The 23294-nt window shown below is 50.5% G+C and overlaps 6 protein-coding genes across 6 annotated transcripts; 3 read left to right on the top strand and 3 right to left on the bottom strand.

Moving 5' to 3' along the window:
* Nucleotides 1-22: 22 nt before the first annotated feature.
* Nucleotides 23-880, bottom strand: KRP23_10668 (uncharacterized protein; the record flags this gene model as incomplete). Its single annotated transcript, XM_067881144.1, has 1 exon — nt 23-880. The coding sequence occupies one exon, from the start codon at nt 878-880 to the stop codon at nt 23-25; it is 858 nt and encodes a 285-aa protein (XP_067741418.1).
* An 8099-nt stretch (nt 881-8979) lies between these two features.
* Nucleotides 8980-12951, bottom strand: KRP23_10669 (Ankyrin-3; the record flags this gene model as incomplete). Its single annotated transcript, XM_067881146.1, has 6 exons — nt 8980-9405; nt 9476-9580; nt 9644-10046; nt 10129-10991; nt 11055-11141; nt 11209-12951. The coding sequence occupies 6 exons, from the start codon at nt 12949-12951 to the stop codon at nt 8980-8982; spliced, it is 3627 nt and encodes a 1208-aa protein (XP_067741419.1).
* A 239-nt stretch (nt 12952-13190) lies between these two features.
* Nucleotides 13191-14491, top strand: KRP23_10670 (Cilia- and flagella-associated protein 73; the record flags this gene model as incomplete). Its single annotated transcript, XM_067881147.1, has 2 exons — nt 13191-13246; nt 13318-14491. The coding sequence occupies 2 exons, from the start codon at nt 13191-13193 to the stop codon at nt 14489-14491; spliced, it is 1230 nt and encodes a 409-aa protein (XP_067741420.1).
* Nucleotides 14492-14571: 80 nt separating this feature from the next.
* On the bottom strand, nt 14572-17982 carry KRP23_10671 (DNA repair protein UVH3; the record flags this gene model as incomplete). The annotated part of the gene is made up of 2 exons (XM_067881148.1): nt 14572-17568; nt 17635-17982. 2 exons carry the CDS (start codon nt 17980-17982, stop codon nt 14572-14574), a joined length of 3345 nt encoding a protein of 1114 aa, XP_067741421.1.
* Nucleotides 17983-18378: 396 nt separating this feature from the next.
* On the top strand, nt 18379-19297 carry KRP23_10672 (Sphingomyelinase; the record flags this gene model as incomplete). Its single annotated transcript, XM_067881149.1, has 2 exons — nt 18379-19196; nt 19291-19297. 2 exons carry the CDS (start codon nt 18379-18381, stop codon nt 19295-19297), a joined length of 825 nt encoding a protein of 274 aa, XP_067741422.1.
* Nucleotides 19298-21556: 2259 nt separating this feature from the next.
* KRP23_10673 (Sphingomyelinase) lies at nt 21557-23142 on the top strand (the record flags this gene model as incomplete). The annotated part of the gene is made up of 2 exons (XM_067881150.1): nt 21557-22157; nt 23120-23142. 2 exons carry the CDS (start codon nt 21557-21559, stop codon nt 23140-23142), a joined length of 624 nt encoding a protein of 207 aa, XP_067741423.1.
* Nucleotides 23143-23294: the final 152 nt, after the last annotated feature.

The following is a 23294-nucleotide window of genomic DNA, read 5'->3' on the forward strand; positions in this document are numbered from 1 at the left end:
AAAAAGAAGTTCCTTTGCTCCTTCAAGAACACGCCGAAAGTCGCCCATGCTTGTTTCCAAACAGTGCGTTCTGCGGGGACTGCGGCTGCGTCGTACAAGCGTCCTCCATCTCCTGGTCCTGCTCGAGTCTCTGTCTAGCTGCAAATGTCTGGAACAAATCTCCACTGGCACTACTACTCCGTGACAATTTGCCCGAGGACGTGGCCAAGATGTTGATCTGACTCGACGTTTTCTTGAGACTCACGCGCTGCTCGTCTCCGTCCTCTGCTGTGTCCACGTGGACCGATTTCCGTTTCCTCAGTCCTTCCGGGTACTTGTTGAGCACACTAAAAGGCGACATGACGCGTAAATGTCCAGGTATCGACAGTCTAGCGGGAGGACTTCGTTTCTGGCCTCTGGCGAACGCACTTGGAGGCGGAGAGTGGACGGCATTGTCCTCCTCCATGGGCGTGATCTCCACCTCGTCCACACTCACCATGGTCTCGAGTCCTCCGTCGTCGTCCTCGGAACTGGCTCTTCTCTGTATCCTGGTGCTCGCCGCCTGCTGCTTGCGCCTCAGCTGCTTCCTCAACACGTCGCGTGGTTGCGGAGACGACGGCGGCGTGCTCGGGCGCTCGGGCGGGAGCAGCTGCAGCACCTTAAAGTGTTCGTTGGTGGCTCCACTGCTGCGTCTGTCGGCCTCCGCCTCCTCCGCGGCGGCTGTCGTCGTATCGTGGTGACGCCCCACGGCGATGCGCGTGAGCTTCTCGCGCAGTAAGACCATGTCTTCGTGGTCGCTGACGAGCGAGTTGCGTCGCAACTTGGAGTTGATGTTCACGGCGGCGTCGGGCGTCAGCGCGCGGCTCTTGGGGCACAGGTTGGGGCTGGACGGAGACATCATGGCGGGGAGACGAATGCCCAGCAGCCGCCGAAGAAGCCCAGGGAGAATTCTTCCAGGGAATCGAGGAGCAACTTAAGCATGTTTTATGTTGCTGTAAGGATGGTTAAGTTGAACGAAGGCCGTTGACGCATCTGTGGCTAGTGATGTAATTTAAAGAAATATAAATTTAAATCACGAGACTTGCTCTGAAAACCTGGGCCACATCTGGAGTGAAATGGCGGATATTCTTCTTTTATGTGTTTAGATTGTTCCTTACCCCAACCTCTGAAATCACAAGACAGGGATAAGGCGAGGAGAACGTGGCGAAAGCTCTCTACACTAACCACAGCAATTAAAGTTATTTAACATTATTTGTCAGGCCGGCATACAGTGCCGACAATATTTATACGAACGACACCTTTTCTCGAATTTTGTCCACTAAAATGCACGAAACGGACTGTAAATTGTCCAATCGATGTAGCACAAGGATACCGATCGATTCATGTTCTCCATTTCGAAATCGGCGCTAAACTGACCAAGCTACATAAAATAACGCCTTACGAGGGTGGGAAAATATATACGAACGAAGGCGTATATTGCGTTTTCTTTTAACTCGCAATGCCTGTATGAACCCGCCGTTTTTTTTACGGTATTTCAAAACACAACTAAATCCGGTCTTGATAATAGCAAGCTTTATTATACATCGTTATAAAGATCTGTCTAAGCCAAAATGACCCACGCAGGTGCCATCTTCGTACCGATAAGTGAAAGATAGCTATCGTTCATTGAAAATGCTGTCTCGCCAAGGCAAGCCCGAGGTGGAGGAAGAACCCGGGCGGACGCAATCACGATACAGAACAGTTATCGAATTGACCGGGGTATTCGAAGATTAAGGTGGCACTACTGAGGGGTTCGTCTGTAATCAAATACATAAAACATCCATATTAAAGAAGATTCTCGGGCCGACGTGTTGCCATCACGACAGCTAGGGCAGTTCAATTAGTTATACGCTCAAACTTTGCAAGCCTTCTTTCCATACATAGGTGAACACGCATGCCAAATTTCAAAACGATTCGATAAGTCCTTATTTTGCCCCCCGTAAGGACCTTACGGGCATTGCGAGTTAGGAGCTACCTGCATTGTTTAACATTGGTGCGGTGTTATTTACGTTGGCAAGCGTGCTGTCGATTGACCACCTAACTGGGAGTTTCAGCGGGCTTGTATGTCGATGCCGAGGGGCCTAGATTTACAGCATTTGAGCAGGGTGAGATGGTCACTCTTCGTGACAACGGCTCGAGCTTTCAGGCCATCGCCAACCTTGGTAGGACTCTCACCTGTTTCTGGAGCGGGGCGTTTTACGCGCTGCATAGCAAGCTTACCGTTTCGCCAGCAGCTTCTGTTTTTTTTTCTGCGCCCGCTACTTTCTTATGAGCTCTTTCGTGACGATGCTCTTTTATCGTCTTGAGAAGCGCCTTGGATAGCGCTACTTTCTCCGAAAGCGTCACGTCGATACCAGCCAGAGGAAATTCCTTTGCATTTGTCATTTTTGTTGTTGCTGCATCTGCATATTGGGAAGTCGTGGCGGACAATTATTAAGTTAAAATACCAATCCTGGCACGGTTTCAAAGCTGCACTAAAATCGCCGCACAATTTACCGTTAACAGCAATAATCTTCGTACGCATAGTGATATATGCAAAGAAGATGAATAGACCATCCACAGATATTTTTTGTGGGCTGAGGACATTCAAAATGCAAACGTTACGATGGACGAAAATCAGAGCAGTATTTCAGAGTGATTTTAGCTGGACCAATTAGTGGCACGGCCTAAATTACCCACTCATACGCGCCTGCCATCAGCCGCTCTTTCATCATGAGCCTTCCAGCGACGTCCACAGTGGAGCGCTTATTTGTTGTTGCCGGTTACAGAAACAGGAGGAAGTAGTAAAACCTCTTTACGAACCTCTTCGAAGGCCGCCTCTCGGTGGAGAGGAGACTAATTATGAGTACAGAAAGCGGAAACTCGAGTACAATCGCGGTTACCGCCCATACCGGCAAAAAGAGACGAATTGTAATGGGTCTGCTTAGACCCACTACTTAAGCTTACACGTGTGCGCACGTGTATGAGGAAGCGTAGGAGTAATTTAACTTAGGTTCAGTATACTTGTATCCACAAGTTTACTTAAACCTAGATAAAGGAACCGAACGATAGCTTTGGTGCCAAATGAGAACTGTATTGATTGTTAACTGGGTTTCCTCCTAAAACTGATATTTCTAATGAGAGGTTCTGCCATTGGATGGCTGGCAGAACCCCTATCTAATGAATGACTCTCATTGGTAGAAATATGTTGCTTTCTACCAGTCATATGTCTTTGCTATGAATGTGGACCACCCTGTGGAGTGGTCACCTGAATGTATCCATTAGTGCGTGTTGCACTAAGGTAGGAGGTGAACCGACTGGGTAGCCCCGCTACATGTAGAATTTGTAGTCACTTTCACAGTCACTCCACGCCATCTGGAACACCAACGCCCCCTCCGGAGGCGACAGCTTTGATCCCTTCATTTCAGCGTTTGCTATGATATGTCGGACACAGAATCGATGACCAGATTCAGGGTACAGCTGAATCACGGATGCGATGAGTCCTTTCTGACGATCAGAAACAAAGGTGGATTACCATCGATGGCCAGCGGTCTCCACTGCATTTTCATGTTCAACAGGAGCCAACTTCAATTCATAAAGTCTTCTTGTTCCACGAGCGCAAGACCAAAAACAAAAATATGGCTGGCGAGGTCTTTTGTAGTCGCGAGAAGAAACACACCACGCTTGTTCATGTCACCCTTTAAATGGATGCCATTAACCCCAATGATATGCCTGCAATGCTGCATCGCTTGGAGGCAGGCACCAGAAACGTAACAGGCTATTTGACAACCGCCATGGTCGTGTTTCTCAAAATCAAAACTCAATTTGGCGTTAGCCTCCGTAACCACCCCCGATACGCTTCCAGTTTCTGGTAGCTCTCGATGGCATCCCCACGCAAAGATTCGAGAAGATCTCGTTTCAACATCGCCGCCACCGGCGATTTGTAGTGATTCATTTGATATATATTTTTTAGGAAATCCAATGTGGCGTTGCCAGTGACTGTAGCCTAGGTACCACTGTGAGCAGGAATCATATCTTGCTCCATAATACCGCGCATCGTCCCGTATGGCACGTCACGCGGACGTTCCCGCGACGTATTAGCCACAAGGCCGCCTTCAACAAACGTATCTTCTTAAAACCCAGCATACATGTGGTGATTGTGCGCCAGACTCATCTGCATTATCTTCCACCGGTCGCGTAACCTGTACACCGTGATTGAGAATGGACAGTGCTCGACATTCCCTGGAATCAGAGGCTGTTGCCCCTTCAGACGTTTGCACGTGTACTTCACGTTTCCTCCCGGGTGACCTTTCGTCAGGTATTGCTCGTGACACGAAGTGAAAAACCCTGTCGACGAGCATACTTCCGACAACGTAGTTGTAGTGCCGATCGTGACTCAAACGTTACGTATGCCAAGTTCCTTCCGGAGTCTGTGACTTGGCCATATGTGAAAGAGTGCGCACGATTCATCTGGATATCGACATCACTGCGAAGGAGCCCCATTCCTCGGAGCTCTTCGATGCTCGCAGTCTCGATGAGGCTAGTAGAAATAATCTGATCCGTCATTTTGTTTTACACTGGTACAAAGGTTGGACTGACTTGGTGGAGGGACAACGGAGAGCTCTGGCAAATAGCAGAATGAAGCAAGGAATATGACAGCAACTTGCGTGGGCGGTTTCACTGTTGCACAACAAGTGAATTCTCCTTGGTAGTGGTTTCGTGGGAGCAGCAAAAACTAAAGGCGTTATGAAACCTCTGCCAACAAGTCATTTAATGCGATGCTTTAGTAGGGTAGAGTACCAAATCAAAAAAAACGTACAAACTTTGAAAGTGTACGAGTCGTACGATCTCGCAAATTTTAATTTATTTTACGATTCTACAAAAGATAATTTTAAGCGATTCGTAAAAATTGTAAATTTGAACTATTCATTAGGAAAATTAAGGATAAGAAGGTTTAACTTCAATCTAGTTGTAAGTAGTAACACCAAATTACACCTTTGCCAATCCAAACTTGTAACAGTATAAGGCAAAGCCGCATATCCCGTAAATAGGAATATTAGTTTTAAAAAAATCAATGTGAAAAAATCAATGTAGACCAATGCCGATTTAGTCCAGAGCAAAGAGCTACGTGCCGTACTCCATCGGCTCTCCACGAATCGCTGCCGCCACTGAAAACGCACAATGTCGGGCCACCTTGTTCACTACACGAATGTCCATAGAGGACATGCAGTGTTCTGCTGCCCTTTCCAGTAGCTGCATACAAAGATCGGTTTTCTGGCCGTGCGGCGCGTTGAACATCTTGTCGTGCCTTAGCGCAAGGAATGCCTTTACGCCGGCCTTTAAAGCGCTAAAACAATCTGCATAACAAGCACGAAAGTCAGTACTTACAAGCAGCCATATTAGTTTTGTGCTCACACTATATCGGATTGTTCATGTGCGAGTAAGGGCCCAACCGCAGAAAATTCAGGTCTGCCCGGGGTTGGACAAGCCCCTACATCTGACTATGAGCAGGGGCATTGTCCAGTAGAATGTTGCACTTACCGGCAAAGTTGGCGTGAAACGCTTCGTTGTCCTTGACTGCATCGTACACCGCGTCCACGAACGCGGCGCTAATCTCCATCTTGATGCTGCTGCGTTGCGTCGCGTAGTGCACCAAGCCAATTTCAGCTAAGACGGCGCATTGTAGCTACAGGTTAGCCCCCTTCGAGGGAGGAAACTTCACGACCGCCCGCTGGCCAATCGGTACGCGACCATGCGTGCGTTTGCAATACAAATTGTAATTTGTCTCGTCATAGTATACGATGAAGGCGCCTTCCTTCTCGTTCTTCAGCAGCGCCTAAACCCGCCGCTTTTCAATGTTCTGTGCATTGTTGCACGTTTCCGGCTCAACACGAACCTGCAGTAATTGCCACACATACATGTGCAGTGACAGGCGTCTTGGAGAGCCACTTTATATTTTATCACCCGCCATCACACATTTTATTAGTAATTGAAACATAGAGGCGAATGTACTGAGTAACCGAAGACCACAATTGAAACTTGGCGCGAAACTTGGCGCCAAAATGATTTGTCGGCCCAACTCTTCGGTTCGGCCATTCATACGAACGGCTGGTGGCGCTTTGCTGGCAGTGCTTTGTTGGAAGCTCTTTCATTATACAATCGCGTACGTGTCGAGCATGTCAATGGCTCAAGTCAGCCTCACCAAGGCACAGCAGCTTCAGCTCTGTGGTTACCACAGGAAAACCCGCGCTTGAAATGCACGCAGCTGGCTGAGTGGTGTCAAGAGACGTTCGAGTTGGAGAGCATGTCTGGGAAGAGCACGATTAGCAAGATTCTACGGGAGGAGGAGCAGCTTCGCAGCGTTGACGTTGACAACCAAGAAGTCCGGTGCATGCGCTCGCCTGAGATGAGGCTGCTTGAGCGCAACATACTCGAGACACTGGCTTTGTATGAAGGACAATCTAGCCTCATTTACTATTTTGTTATTTTTCTTGCCATAATTGCCGCTGCTGAACTCGGCATCCCAGATTCTCGGCTGCCACGCCTTTTCAGGGGCGGCTGGTGCAAGCATTTTCTCGCTCGGCACGGCTATCGCTTCCGCCGAGCCCATGGAGAGACTCATTCGGTGGATGTGCCAACAGCAATGAAGGGCGCTGCTGAGCTTCGGGCGAAGATTGCCAAGTACGACATGAACGTACCCGTGTCCAATGAGTGGCTGGTGTAGCTGAACAAGTAGATGAAGGCCGCTGACAGGAAAATCCTGCTGCTCTACGATAATACGCCTGTGCTCAATGAGCCTGATGAAGCACTCTCGCACGTGGAGATCGCTAGGCTACAGAAGAACACCACGGCCAAGCTGCTACCTATGGACCAGGATGTCATTGCGTGATCAAGGCAAGTATTTTGAACGATAGATCAGGCGCTGCTTTACTGAGGGTTATGTGCGTTGAGGAGGATGCATATGCTATCGATACGGCAGACGCGATGCCATTAATGGGAGACGCGTGGGACGCCATGCCCAAGAAGGTGCTTGCAAACTGTTGGAGACATACAGGTCTGCTCTCAGATCGACTAATGAGTGTGGTCCACATTGTCAATTAAAGCAATACTGTTACGCCTTGTGCAAGGGCGGTTGTCCTATCACAACGCGAGCCCCGTCTAAAATGATATTATCAGGTGCTCTCCAAGACGCCCATCACTGTACATAGTTAGTATAGTCCATAATAACATCGTACGAAATTAGTTCAATATCACCTGCTTCATCGAATAAAGCTTATCACACAGCTTTTTACTGACTAACGAGGTGCTAACGCGCACTCCGAAGTCAAAGTGAAGCATCTCAATCATCTGGGGGAGGGTATACTGGCAGTTTTCTTTGAGGTAGCCCACCAGCGCTTCCTCCATCTCCGGCGTGCACTTCGTGCATACCTCCCGAGTGCCACCTCTCTTCTTGATGCCGGCTGCCCCACACTGGACGATGTCGCGGGCAGTTGTGGTAGAAATGCCATTATGGTCAGCGACGAAGACCCAGTCGTTTCCGTCCTTGTATGCTTCTAGCACACACGTGCGGGCGGCCAGTGCGTGCTTCAGGTCCTTTAATGTGACGGGGCACACAACTCCTTGCACAGAGGAAGTGCTAGAGAGCGTAAGCTCTCGTTGAACAACAAGTTCACGACTCCCGGCCTAAGGGAACCGACTACGACTTAGACGGTAGGTTTAAAGACTGAATATATTTCATAGGTGAGCCAAGCTTGATCCTTACAAATACTAAGTCAACTATAGTAAAAGCTAAACAAGTGCCCAATAGCTGGCTCACCGCCAACCGGTACCACGTACCATGGGCACTAAAGAGGGACATCCCGTCACTCTTTATGTATCATGGGTACACGTCGGTGTACCCCGTTACATTTGGCATGTTTGCCTTGCTGAGGCAATGACCAACAGTTTGATCTAAACCTAAATTTTCAAAACATATTTCCAAAAAAGTTAAGCTACTTCATGCGGATATGCCTCACAGTGCTACGAGTTTGGATTGGCAAAGGTGTACTTACCCGGCGACAAATAGGGCTGAATCTCATTGAATAGAGTAATTTCTCTCTTGGAAGCTCTTCGGGCGGCCGTAATACAGTGTTGTGCGTGTACCCATGACAATATGCATGTCATTAATACATAGCGTTTAGTATGAAATCCTTACCAACAAATATAAAGCCGCGATTTCGTACGGAACAGCTCTGGGTGTTACTTTGAAGCTCGAAATGTAAGGAGATAGAACGAAACTAAGGTACAAAGTGTGTGTAGAACTTGACTTGGTATTATGATCCTAAGAGGCGGACACTGTTGGAATTCCGATGCAGACACGGCGACCGTGACTATGTTGCCGTGCGACTATGTGTGGACCCGGCAGTTTAGCAGATCTGTGATGAGCATAGTGAGACCAAGATATGCGGGTCTTTTACTTGAGAAGCGGTTCAAGCCCGCTTAAGAATTGTTATAGCTTAGGAGCTGTAGCGATAGCGATTCAATCTTACTTTTCTTTTCTTTTCCATCCTAGTGTGGACTCCTGGTTATACGGATCGAGTGCAACTTCGAACAGACACTCGTGAGTTGGTTCTCATCTGCTGACAGCGTTTTACCAATATTAGCGAATCAAAATAAAAAAATATTTTAAGATTAATCATATCACATTGCGGTAAACGTGGTTTTACTTAAATTATTGCAATAATTTAGGTAAAACTACGTAATATGATAATATTATGTTGCGGGTGGGGGCTAAAACCAAGTATTTATGCATGTTTTACAATTAAGTTCTAAGTCATTCCTCTTCAGACCGAGCTTGAGTATCCAAAAAAAAAGCAGTGGTTGGATTGCGCTATGCATGTTCGGTTTTCAGTGTGTTGCCCCAATATTCCAAAGTTCCATTAACCCCCCCCCCCCGGTGCAGTTTTACTCTGTAGAAAGTCACTTTGATTGTTTCCAACCATGTTACGCTGTATTAAAGGTGTCCACGTATCGAGCTCGGATCTTGGTCGGTGCTGCTGGCGGATGTGGCTTCGTTGGATTACGAAGACTTGGAGACAGAGTCATATGCTTGGAGAAATCCTGTCTCGTGATTGGAAACGTGGGCGCTGATGCTGCAGGACTCTGCGGCTCGTACACACTCTGGACTGCCTTCGCACGTCGAAGAGCTTCCTCGATCTCTGGTGGCGGGGTCAACGGTTCGTATTGCGTCTCGACCATCATCAGACGAGATTCTTCGTACGAAGACAAGTCTTCGGCGTCCTCGCTATCTGCATCGTTGCCTTCGGTTGCTGTAGTCGAGGTGTGTGCATCATCCGTTTCACTCTTTTGTTGGTCGGTTTGAGGAGTTGCTTCAGCAGGGTGAGGTCCTCTGAAACCGAGAAGCCATTGCTGCAAGGCACACGCACAAGCACAAATTAGCTTGTCAGCTTGCAATAGCTCAACACCCAATACAACTTACCGCCCATGACGGCCGTTTTGCTGTGTTTCTACTATTTCCCTTTTCAGGCGGCTGTAGGTGGTGCTCAGTGGCATCCTCAGTACTCGTAGATTGGCTCTCAATCACCTGACAGGATCATAAAGTAAGTTGGTTGTGTCGCTCGTCGCTTCTGTGCACAAACCCACTCACCTGTAAACTTTGTCGCTCTGCTTCCTCTAAAATTACCAGAGTTCTGCGCATCGGGTGGTCTTCTGATAGGTCGTCAAATTTATGGCGCATCGGCGATCGAGTCTTCATGTTTCCCAATGCGGTCAGTCCGTAACGGTTGGTTGCCATTGGGTCCACTCCGTACTCAAGCAGAATCATGACACACGAAATACTGCCATCCCATGCTGAAAGATGCAGAGCCGAGTCACCGTTGTCGTTTACTGCGCGGAGACTAACAGCACTTTGAAGGAGAAACTTGACACATTCAAAGTTGCCTTGAAAGCATGCAGCAAGCAGTGGTGTATTCCCCGCTTCGTCTCGAGCTTCTAAATCCGCTGCAAACTCACTGAGTAACATAACGGAGTCGATATCACCCAGTTCGCATCTGCGTGTGTACAACCACAGCAAAACAGTGAGCTTCTTAGCCAGGGAGCACACAAAAGACGACAAAGTACGGGTATTCCTACGCCAAATGAAGTGGCGTGCCCTTCTCAGCAACGTCTCGTTGATTCGGGGAGACTCCTCGCAGCAAAACATCTTGAAGCTTCCGCAACTCATTCTTCCGGACAGCATCGAAGACAAACGAATTTGAGGAGTAATTCAGCTGAGGTTGGTTTGCTGTAAAAGATGATGGTTCGTACGACTTCTGATCATTGCTGTCACGTGTCTCGCTTGCTTGCCCAACGTTCTCAAAGAATCGATTCCAGACAGCACCAACTCGTGTAGGAGAAATCGGTGGAGTTACGTTGTCCTTGTTCGTCGGAGATTCGTCCAGATCGTCTAGAAGTGGCGGAGGGGTATCCAACATCTCTGGTGCAGTTTCATATTGATACTGCTCAAACGAGTGTCGATAACCGTCATACTGTTGCTGCTGATCGCTAGGTGCTCGTTCCCGAAATTGATTGCCAGAAGTAACACTGGTAGATCCCTCAGTTTCAAGTAGATGGTAGTTCTCTCCGATCGATTCTTGGACGCTCTCCAAATGCGCAAGATCTTCTGAAATCTCGTAGAACCCTTGGCTATCACGGCGGCCCAGACGGGGGTCAAACTGGTGCGGTTGGTGGTGATCACTCCAGGTAGCTTGAAGTTCTCTGCACGATTCAATGACGCTAGCATTGTCTTGTAAGCTGAGGTGAAGCTTTTCCTGCATGCTTTCTTCGTAACGTGAGTGCTCTAAGCGCTCTCTCCCCAGTTTTTCTTGTGCAGTTCGAGCAATCGATTCCAACAGTTCACAGCGAGACGACAACGCGCGATGGGATACACGGCTAGCCTCCAGCTCTAATTCACGTACTGCTAGCTGGTTTTGAAAATTAGCACATCGATCTTGCTCCTACAACCAATGTTTTCACATTAGCTTCCGCCCAGTTTTATAGATGCACAACGAGACTCCTACCTTTTTCAGCTCTTCGGCTTTTCCGGCCAGATTTGATGATGCTTCTTCTAACTGACTACGGTAGTGAGCTTCTCGGCCATTTGATGCCTGGTTGTTCGAAAACGAAGTTATTAGTATACATTCTCAGCCATGTTAGCTATTTCATAGATTTTACCTGCAGACTCGCACTAAGAGCACCAATTTGTCCCCGCACTTCTTCGACGAGTTGATACACCGTTTGCGATTCGGAGGCCGAATGGTTCGGGAGAATTTGAAAAAGATAAGAGTGGAGGACAGTCAATGCATCTCTCTCCACACCACTCCCCTGTCTGCGCTCGCTTACGTATGCCGAGCTGTGGTAAGGAGCTGCAGCTGGTTTTGCTGGACTCGCATTGCTGTCGACACCCTGCAGAAGTTGGACACACTCGACGTGATTTTCCAATATGCTCAATATCAACGGTGTGCGCCCTTGAGAATCCTCGTCCTTCGTGCTTGAACCATACGCCAGTAAGCTCCGTACGACTCCAAAGTAACCGTGCTTTGCTGCGATGTGCAGAGCAGTCTCGCCTTCAGTGTTTTTCTGACTGAGCAATGTGTGATCGCAGCCGCGTAAAACAAACATAACGACACCTTCGTTTCCAGTATGAACAGCGACGTGAAGTGCTGTGTTGCCGCTGCTATCGTGTGCTGAAAGTGACGCATTTGATTCGACTAAAAGCTTGGCGATACCCTCGCTCTCGGTCTGACAAGCCAAAATGAGGGGAGTAGCGTCATCCCGAATAGCTCTAGCATCAAGTTTAGCACCGTAGTAGATCAGCAGGGCAGCGGCTTGTTCGTTACCCGCCTTACAAGCAACGTGCAGCGGGGTAAGACCATCCGAATTCACAGCTTGGAGATCCATGCCAGAGTGCAGCATAATACTCAGCTTTCTGGAATCAGTCTCCGATAGTTCTTCTGCTGAGACGGATGTAAACAGTTCTTCGCTTGTGTACGCCCGAACTCCCGGATGAGACGGAAGTGTCCACTGAGACTCTTGCGTGCGCTGATTGTAGTAGTAAGTAAGACCGTCCTCCGTCTCACAGGCTATCCACTCGTTTTCAGCTTCCGAGGCTGCTGGCCTTGCTCTCGCTGCTTGTCGTGGCATGATTGTCATCACTGCTTGTTTTGCTTCAGTTTCCCCTCCCTCTTCGTCATCATTCCCCCCTCTCTCTACAGACGCTAAGCGTGGCGGAGACTGCACCACTTGGGTAGATGCCTGTCGTGGGGCTTCCTGTGCGTGTACCATCATGCGCCGGGTTACCGTCGTATAGCGTATCGGCGACTGTCCGAACCCGCCATGTTCGTCCATAGACAACAAACCCCCGGGGCTTCCTGGCGTCCCCAAACTCTCATCAAATGATCTTGGTGACAATGACATGACTGGCGTTGGGTCATCTCCATCTTCTCCTTTGCGGCTTGCTCGATCAAGTTCGTAGTAGTCACTCTCAGCGCCAGATAAGTACTCCAACAGGGCGATGTCATCTTCCGTCTCTTCCTCCTCCTTCCCAGACACATGCTCCGCCGGCACAAGTCCGTTGCTTCTGCCACTTCCCGTCTTGGTCTCCGCCTCCATCGACGCCAGAACAGTCACAGGGATCACAGGCTCCTCCAGCTGATCCGAGTGCTCGCTGCCCGTGCTTCCCACTCCATGTCCGGTGTCGCGTTGTTCCTCCCCCTGGCTATGACTTCCTCGCTCTGCTGCGCTCTCCCTTTCCGCCTTAGACCGCGTGTCGACTCGGAGCTCTTCACTAGCCGTCGACGCTGCGTTTCTGTGTCGGTTCGCAGTCGTTTGCGCTCGTCTCCCCGTGCGTCTGGAGCTCGTCCACTCGCCTTCGTCCTTGGCAAGTTGATGGGATGCGGCGCTGTCCTCTTCCGTCATCGTGGACAATGGGGTTGCGAACTGCGAGCGTAGTACTCGTGCACCAGGATCCGTTCTTATATACTTCAACGCCGGAATCCAGTGGTTGGCGACGCTTCAAGATCGGAGCCTTCAATGCGACATATTTCACGTATGCTGTATGATAGGTAGCGCCGCTGCAAGAATAGAATCTATATATTATAGATGGCTACATTGAGAGCAGTTGCAGGTTGACTTGATCAGTGCTTTGCCTGCCTGAAATGGAGCCTCGTAGCAGCGCGTTGACGAGCGCCGGCGCCTCCATGATAATGAACCGGTACGTGACAGTCGCTGACACACCTGGTTGGTGCTCTCTGGACCTCATCACTGGTCATTGCCCCATGACAGGTCCAAGATGCCGCAGACATTGACGCTTGACCACGTTTCGCCAGCTACTCGATTGCTGGAGAAGCGTCGGCAGATGTTCGAGGTGCAGGAGGCGCTGGACGCCCAGAAGGAGGAGTTTGCGCGTCGCGAAGACGCCTTTCACAGACGCGAGGAAGGGTTGCGCAAGAAGGACCTGGAGCTGCAGGAGTCGCTCATCAAGTTCAACAAGTTCCTGCAGGAGAACGAGTCCAAGCGCAATCGCGCGGTCAAGCGAGCCAGCGACGAAGTCAAGCAGCGTTTGAGCAAGGAACAGGAGGTGGCGAAACTGCAGGCGCAGCTCACAGTTCTTCAGCGCGAGAGTGATGCGCTCGGGGCACAGGTTCGTCACCACCTCAAGTATACTCGCTACTTGGAGCTCGTACAGGAAGCTGTGCCTGAGGACTACCCCGAAGTGAGTGACCTTGTGAACCGCTATCACACGTTGCGCGAAACCAATCGCGACCTGAGCCGAAACCAAATCACGCACGAAGAGGAAAGCGAGTCCAAGCGGCTTGAATTTGCAGCCTTCCAGAAGGAACGTGCAAATGAAATTCTCACCTTCAACAACCGCATCGCTGCGCTACAGCGGGCTCTCGAGCGCGAGGAATTGCAGGCTGTGCGTATGCAGCACGAAACGGATGCAAGTCTACGGGCCACCACCCAGAAAACACTGGCACTAGGTCAAATCATCATGGCGATCGGCAATCTCCTGCAGCGGTGTACCAGTGGCATTCACGGGCAGATCCTCAAGCACGTCGAAGGCAGTTTCCACGCTCAAGGAGGTGGCAACCAGTCTGGCAACGACAGTCACGATGGTGCTGGTGGAGCCGCTGCTGGAAACTCTGCTTCAAGTGCACCAACGAACGCTTCCAGCGGAAAAACCAGCAGTGGAATTTCGGAGGCAGACGTGATCCACCACGGTCAGCGGGCAATGATCGATCTGGATGTCGTCGCCGCTTATATGATGGACTTCACTGCGATCGTACAGGGGCGAATTGATGCACAAAGGGCTCAAAAGAAGGCGGCGGCAGCAGCAGCTGCTGCCTCACAAGCAACGGGAGCGGTGACCTTCACAGCAGGAACTGGGGATGGAAGTCATGCCGGTGCCTCCTCGATTGGAGGTGGCTCAACTGCCACCATTCATGGGACCAGATAATCACAAATACGAGAAAGATGTACGCGGTCTCACAAAACGTACCATTCGAATAAAGTATCACCATATTCACAGTGTACCTCTCACTTCCGTTGTTTCTTGCCCTTGCCACTCTTGGTGCTGGTACGCTGGTTGACAGCAGAGCGCAGGCGCTTACTTTTGATCTGCGCGTACTGCACTTTATCGTCGTAGCTCGTAAAGAATCGATCCAATCGAGTTTGCACATGCTTCCCACTGGAGGCTGTTGCTGCTTTAGCCTTCTCTTCAAGGGGTTGCAGCACGCCATCGCTTTTCTGTTGGTCCCACCCGAAAGCATTGGCACAGTAATTGCGCAACGCAGCCAAATCCGGAGCACTCCACGAGAATCGAGCATCGGACCGATCTACTTGAGGGGCCATATACGCCTGCACCACCTGCTTACTAGGGAATTCGTCCCCTAATTCCCACTTTCGCCGCACAGTTGCATGAGATCGCTGGAACTTTTCACGAGCTGTTTCACCGTCACTTTCGTCGCTGTCACCTTCCGATTCATTATCGTCTTTGCCCTTTGCCTTCCTCCTTTTCTTCTTCGACCCTCCGGCAGCTACGCGTTGGGCCTCCTTTGAGACGTCAAATTCGCGTACCCATTCTTTGAACTCACGCAGACCCTCAATACCCGGGTATGCAGCCGCAATCTCAGTTGCATTCACAATACCAATACCTCGCACACCATCCGTATAATCACTGCCCAGAAGTAACGCGATTGCAATGATCTGCTCTCGCGAAAAGCTCAGCTCTCTCTCGATGTCACTAGCCGAAAAGGCCTCAACAAATTTCTGGTGGTGGAAAATGTTTTTGTAGACACGCTGGCCACCGAACGGGAAAATATCGCTATCATCTGTGATGACGCCGTCCACGAGCCCAAGTTGCTCCAGTGCTGCACATTGAGCCTCGGCTTCCATTGGGCTCACAAGAAACGGCACTCCAAACAGACGCAGCAGTGCCATCACTTCAGCCACCATGTCATCAGTAATGCCTTCCGTATCACGTAGCTGCCGATTGCGAAGCTTCTTCAGCTCAAGGTGTTCCTTTTGCAATGCGACTGTATCCATCTCCTGTTGTGAGCTGTCCACTGCTGCACTTGGTTGAGGAGACTCGCTCGGTTGCGAGTACTGAAGATAGCGAACCCGAGTACGGCTTGACGACTCTTTTTGTTCACTAGCTATTGAAGCCGCTAACGCAGCTTGCAGCTGCTCATGGCTGTCTTCAGCTTCAGTATTTGCTGCGCCACCAATTTGTTTTTTCTCCTCTTCTTCATCGATAACAACCACGTCTGTATTTTTGACGCCAGGTAATGCGGACTTAGGCTTCTCTTCTTCGTCAAAAAGCTCGAGCGGATCCTCGGCCGTACCCTTTGTGGGCGTAGTATGAACTCTCATTCTTTCCCCAAGACTTCCACCCGGACTTCCATAAGCCCCTAGTCTTCCACCATGTTGTTGCGAGTGTGCTTGTAGTGCTCTTCGAACAGCACCAGCTGCCCATTGAGTAAGATTGGAGGCAGTAGTCATTGCAGATTGCAGCGCCTCATCTTTCAGCAAGTCAAGATCCTCATGGGCCTTTGCATCCTCCATCTCGTTTTTAAGTGTCAAGAACAGCTCATCCGTGCCTTCCTCGTCTTCTTGCTGGTCATCTTTTTCTTCTTCATCCACCAAAAAGCCTGCCCCAGGAGATGATTGGCTTTCTTCAGCTGGTGTCTGCGAACGTGACGGCTTCGAGGGCACGCCTTCAGCAGGCACGTCCTCCCATTCCATTTCCTCATCGCTTTCAACTATCCCGTCACCACTTCCGTCTTCATCCAGCAGGATGGCTGTAACGTGAATCGGGGGCTTTACTGTTCCTACAATCTTCTCAAGCTGATTTGTTGGTTCTCGCTCAGCATTTTCTGTGAGTGAAGAAGTGCTGTCGAACTGATCTGCTGCTGGGGCAGGCACCTCCTCCCAGTCTACATCATCGTCCACGTCGTCCTCTTTCTCAGCTTCGTACTTCTTGGAAGATAATACAGGAACAGACTCTGCTGAAGATGCTTGTAACAGCTTCTGAAATTGCGCCATATCTTCCGGATCAACGTCTTCAATCTTCAACGAAACGTTAACATCACTCACAGGCAGTTGCGTCAAGTCAACCTTGGCAGCAGCTTTGACTGGGGAGGGTGGGGTTTCCGTCTTTAGTTTTGCCAGCCGGAGCTTCTCGATCGCAAGCATAGGTTCCTGTTTGACACGAACCTGGTGGCGCGCAACCCAAGCTGCAGTCACCTCCGTTGCAGCAACGTCAGGAACAAATCCCGCCTCACCCGAACAAAATTCGGACAGAGGTCGCTTCTCCACGGCTTTAAAAGCATCGCCACGTGCATCTTGTTTGCTTTTTGACTGCACAAACTCGACCACAGCGCTTCGTTCGGCGATGTCGTTCCGTTCAATCTCGGCTACCACGTTGTCTTCTTCTTCAACTCCTTTTTTGCGCTCCTCGTCTTTCTCATAGACGTAGAAGCGATTACTATTCGAGTCAATCCGATGACCCGGCCCCAACTCAGCACCGCCCTCCACTTCCATCTCCTCTTGTTTCTTCTGTCTCTTGGCAGCTTCAATCCGTCGGTTAAGCGCACTGGTCTGCAAAAACGCGGAAATCTGCGTGTGCGAGTACTTCTCCGGGTTGCCAGCTAACGGAATGAACTGGTCTCTCACCTCCTGCCGCCTGTCACGCAGGATCTTCTGGATCATGTCTTTCTGCAAGTGCGGCGGCAGTGAAAACACCGCGTGCAGATCGATCTTCGACAGTCGTGAGGTGTCCAGGTCGATGTCGTCCAGCGTCAACCCTTCTCCTTCCTCCTCGGACTCTGCTGCAGCCTCCCAGACCATCTGCACCCCGTTCTCCTCCTCACTCTTCTTCCCCTCTACAACCTCCTCTGTAGTATCCCGTTCTGCCTCCCGTTCTACCACTTGTTCTACCCCACCTTCAACCTCCTCGTCCTTCTTGCTCGAAGACTCTGGCAATGTGAACCCCGGAGCCACAGCAGGTGCGGGTACTCCTCCACTCTTCTTCATCTACAGATACACAGTGCATATCATCAATAGTCACCCCACGCTACACTCGTTCTACCCCCGCCCTACCTGTTTGAGCCTGTTGAGTAGAATGCGCTGCGCAGTGTGGCGCAGATTGGCTGACTGCAGCTCCTGCCGCTTCCTACGCCTGGCCGTCGTGCGCTTCTTGATCTCGGGCGTCTGTCCGTCGAACACGAAGACGGGTCGCACCCCGTAGTAGAGCAGCTTGGCCACGCGATGGAGAGTGCCCAGCAGGTGCGCGTTGCGGATCATGTTGCCCTCGTCGTCCCGCATGGCCTTGACGAACTGCGTGAGCCAGATGCTGGCGTCCACGGCCAGCACCTGCCCCGCCAGCGACTCGATCTCAATCTGCCGCCCCACGGGCGCCAGCAGCACCCACAGATTCTGCACCCCCATGGCCCAGGCGTTGAACAGATAGTACCCAAAACGCCATTGAATTAGGTCCCTGCAAGGTCATTTTTGTAAAAGGTTTCTCAAATTTCGTGACCAAATTTGGGTAAGTTGAACGCGAGGGTCCTTCCCATTCGCCACGCTCGAATCGGTCATTAGTTTAGGGCTTGAATCTGCTCGAGATTCTACATCGACTGCTCGGAGCTGACAAAGATGAGTCTTGTGTCCACTGTCGAGATGTCATGGGGCGCGATACTGCTCTCGGACGGCGTCACGCGAGCCGTGTGCAACGTTGCAGCTAACTCGATGTGAGTGGTCTGCCTGGTCCGGTGCTGCTTTCAGCTCGAGCTCATTCACCAATTTGCAGTCGAGAGCACAAGTCATCAACAAGTACAGGGAACGATGCTACGGTCTCTGGCGGAGAACTCGTTCAGCGTTCTGAGCTACAACGTGGCGGGGCTGCCGGAGGTCATCTCGAGCGGCAACCCGTCCGAGAACAGCGTCGAGATCGGAAAGCGCATCAGCAACTGGGATGTTGTGAACGTGCAAGAGGACTTCAACTACCACGCCTACATCTACTCGGAGAACACGAACGTGTACCGAACCGCCACTAGCGGAGGTGTTCCGTTCGGGGACGGCCTCAACACGCTGGCGAATTACTCGTTCAGCAACATAACGGACTTGACGCGCACCAAGTGGGCGGACTGCAGCACGTTCGACGGTGCCGACTGTCTTACCCCCAAGGGCTTCACGTTCTTGGAGATTCAGCTGGCTGACGGCGTCACCTTCGATCTCTACAACCTGCACACGGATGCAGGTGTCACGGACGCTGACGAAGTCGCACGTGCGTCAAACCTCGCGCAGCTCAGCGAGTACATCACTGCCAACTCGGCTGGCAACGCCGTCATTGTCATGGGCGACACTAACACTCGCTACACGCGCTCGGACGATACGATCCTCGAATTCGTGGAGGGACTGGGGCTCACAGACGGATGGGTGGAATACGTTCGCAATGGTGTGTATCCTACGAAGGGGGCCGATGCCATTGTGTGCGATGAGAGCAACATGACCAACACGTGTGAAGTCGTGGACAAGATCATGTTCCGAGGAAACAACTACATCACGCTGACGCTGGATAAGTGGAGCAACGAGAATGCTGCATTCCTGGACGATGCTGGTGCCATGCTTTCGGACCACCCTCCAATTTCGTCGACCTTCTCGTGGGTACTAAACGACGAGATTCGTCTAAGCAATGCTGTGGGAGGCCCACACGGAGACCAGTTTACGGATATTGCATCGGCTGCGGGTGGACAGACCGTGAGTTCGATCACGATGCGATCGGGCTCGCGCGTGGATGCAGTCAGCATCGCGGTGTCAGCACCAACTGCAACAACCTTTTCGCACGGTGGCACTGGAGGCACGGCCAAAACATTGACTCTATCATCTGGGGAGTATATCACATCGATCGAAGCTCACTGGGGCAAATACAATAGCCACACGCGCATTTTCTATCTCAAGTTTACGACCAGTCTTGGTAACACGCTGTCCGGGGGAACCACTACCGACGACGGCGCCACTGTGTATGCCCCTGACGGTTACCAGCTCAGCGCCTTCCACGGCCGTGATGGTGACGAAATTGACGCGCTGGGTGCGATTTGGACGAAGATTTCGGCTTAGGGCAGGATATGCATGTGGCCAAGGCATTATGCTTTACGAACTCACCAAATGCGGTGGACGTGTAAATTGCATTGAATCTATAACGCTTTTTAGCAGCTGTAGTTTGAAAGTACAACGTACAGAAGGCCTCTCTCAATAAGCGCACCTCGTCGTTTTGATATCCCTGTATTTCTGATCAGTACTGCAAAATAATCCAGTACAGATGTCGTTTCACTTTTCTAATCCCTCCGAAATCGATTCGGTGACTCTCTTGCGCTTATTACCAGTGGTAATGCTACCATTCGCAATGATTACCACTGAGAGGGGACGGTATCTCTGACTCAGATAACGTACAGAGGCTCTGAACGGCCGAGTCCAACAAGAGGTGTACATGTACCTAATTAAATGGACTTCAAACTTGGCCAATATCGTTGTCGACGCTTGATGGTCAGCATTGCCCAACGTCGATCGTATTGTTGCATCAGCTATTGAGATAGGCCCCCGGATGAGTTCGGCGATCCAACGAAGTGTCTTCCTTGGTACTTTCAGTCTCCGTGTAACGTCATGTTAGGAAACCAGTATTATAACCGATGTATTAGAATATTAATGCACTAAGATACTTCATCATCAACATGACATTTTGCCGCTGTCGCTTCTCCGGTGGGGAGTTTACTCAGCTGCGAGAGTCTCGAGTCGAGAACACATCAAATCCCAACCACCCACACCAACACGCTGCATACCAAAGGTTTGTGAAGAGTTGGCTATTTGGCAGGAAGTGCTATTCTATTAACCCTGTAAAACATGGCGGAGGGAATTGATACTGAAGGCCAGTCATCAGCAACATATCCATATCGTAGGATAGCGAACACAGAACAGCTATAAATTTATAGCGCTGCCTATCATCTCTCAAGCGGAGTAGAAGCAACCTGTTGTGATAGTCACTTACAAGCAAAACAGTTTGAAAAGTTCTTTTTGCAAACACTGTCAATGCTATGTACAGACATTCCACAGTACTAGGCGCTGGCTGATGCTTTCCAACAACTGGGTTTTGAGAATTGAACCTGCCCGGGATTAGATCCCCGCTATGCCACTTACTAGGTACATGTGCATTCCTTGCATTGTGACAGGCTGCCAGTGGCAGCTACAGGTTCTCGACGGCGTCGAGATGATTACTTCATCCGGGCGGAAAAGATTGCCTCGATGGTCTTTCCACAGTGCCATACTGCATGTATATTTGATAGGCTTCATACAAATGTTAGGGATTATCCGAAGACCTTCTTGTCCTTGTCCTAATTCAATGAGGCTCATTGACCGCATGCACGACGTTGCGTATGGGCGAAAAGCAAAAATCGTTGGAGCCGCTGCGATCGGGTATCCCATGCTGCATGGCCATGCATCAACAGGACACCTTGGCTCTCCCTGTGGAATGGCGTGGATGGCAGCGTTGGCGCTAACTAGGTACATGTAGTGCTATCTCGGCAGCATGGTCGCTCTTCATACTTTTGGCCAAGCTTCTGGCGCTCAAAAGACCGGCAGGCCGCAGACTATGCCATCTGTTTTTTATTTAGAATAATCATTCACGACCGGAGAAAGTGTAATACTACACGTGGGCTTTTACCACAGCTGTAACGCAGCATATCCGGTATTCCGCTCTGCAAAAAAGTGCCACGTTTCCCTATCCCAAAGCAAAAAAGCTGATCGATTTTTCATTAATTCGGACGTCTAATAAAACGCGGTGGTCTCATCAATCAGTCGTTCAGCTACGCTCACTCTACAACTGGCGCTCATCAGCACACCTCATTCGATTTTCAAGGCTCGGGGCACGTTGGTCATGGCTGCAAACACTTTCAGCGTAATGTGCTACAACGTAGCTGGGCTACCAGCTCTAATCTCCAGCGGCGACCCTAACACTTACAGTGTGGACATGGGCAAGCGTATCGGCGACTGGGATATCGTCAACGTGCAGGAAGACTTCAACTACCACGCCAAACTTTACTCAGAGAACAAGCATGAGTACCGTACATCCACCAGTGGTGGAGTCCCGTTCGGCAGTGGTCTTAACACCCTGTCACACTTACCGTTCACGAATATCACGAACCTTGAGCGGATCAAGTGGGACGAATGCAGTAACTTCGACAACGCGGATTGTATGACACCCAAGGGCTTCACCATGGTCGAGATTCAACTGGCCGACGGGGTCACCATTGACGTGTACAACCTGCACACCGACGCCGGCGTGACGGACGCCGATCAAAAGGCACGAGCGTCAAATCTAGCTCAAGTGAGCGACTTCATCACGGCGAACTCGGCGGATAACGCAGTTATCGTTATGGGTGATACGAACACTCGATACACACGTGAGCTAGATACCATCCGCGAGTTCATCGAGGGGCAGAAACTTACGGACGGCTGGGTGCAATCCATTCGGAATGGTGCGCCTCCTGAGAAGGGCTCTGAAGCAATCAAGTGTGAGACGGCCACTATGACAAATGACTGCGAGGTTGTCGACAAGATCATGTTCCGTGGTAATAACTACATTACGTTGACTTTGGACAAGTGGAACAACGAGAATGGGGCGTTCTTGGGAGCCGATGGATCGCCGCTATCCGATCACCCTCCTATTTCGTCAAGCTTCTCTTGGACATTGAACCCCGATCTACACCTGAGCAATGCTGTAGGGGGCCCTCATGGAGATCACTTTACAGACGTCGGGCTGGCCGCGGTTGGGCAGGTGGTCAGCTCGATCGCGATACAAGCTGGTGCCCGTGCTGATGGTGTAATCCTGGAGGTGTCTGACCCCACAGAGAGTACTCTTGCTCATGGTTGGACTGGTGGCACCCCGAACAAGCTGGCACTTGAGTCTGGCGAGCACATCACGTCCATGGAGGTGCACTGGGGCAAGAAAAACGGCAGGACGCTTATCTTCTTCCTGAAGTTTGGCGCGAGCAACGGACGATCTGTGGAGGGCGGAACCCCCACTGGCGAGAGTGCTACCGCGTACGCCCCAGAGGGTTTTCAGCTGAGCGGCTTCCACGGCCGCTCAAGTGACCATATTGACGCGCTGGGCGCGATTTTCACGAGGGTGACAGCTACTCAGCAGCAGCAGCAGGGCTAGACGGAGGTAAGTCGTCGACGTTGTAGATAGTAAAGTCAACGTCAACACCGCCACTGTCGGTGAGGATTAGCGGCAACAGAACCAGCAATCCGCAGACCCGCAGTTTGAGTATCGATAGTCTGTCATAGCATATGCTTGGACAACAAGGGAGGGTCTGTAGGCGAGGATGCAGCGTGGCGATGTCGCCATACCCGCAACAAATACAAATATGCTTAGACAATAATGAGGAACTGCTGCAACTTGATGGCAGACTCGGCATTGCAACATTGCGATTTGCAAAGCTGTATTTTCGGACAATCTACAATGATAATTATCCCAAGGATAACTGGTACATGTACGCAATCTGGAGCCCTTCAACGCTGTTGACAACAGATCTCATGGCGTACAATCGTTAGCAAAAAACACATGTATGTTAGAGGACGAACTGCTGTAGATTAATCAGTGCTAATGTATTGGTCCCATCTCGAAGCACATCCGTGTTCCTTTCCAAAGCTACAAAATGTGATCTGCTGCCCTGTAAACGCCTATTGAGTCTTGAGTTAGAGAG

The sequence above is a fragment of the Phytophthora ramorum genome (genome assembly GCF_020800215.1).
Source record: "Phytophthora ramorum isolate Pr-102 chromosome Unknown Phyram_PR-102_s0010, whole genome shotgun sequence".
In the NCBI taxonomy this organism is placed as follows: Eukaryota; Oomycota; class Peronosporomycetes; order Peronosporales; family Peronosporaceae; genus Phytophthora; species Phytophthora ramorum.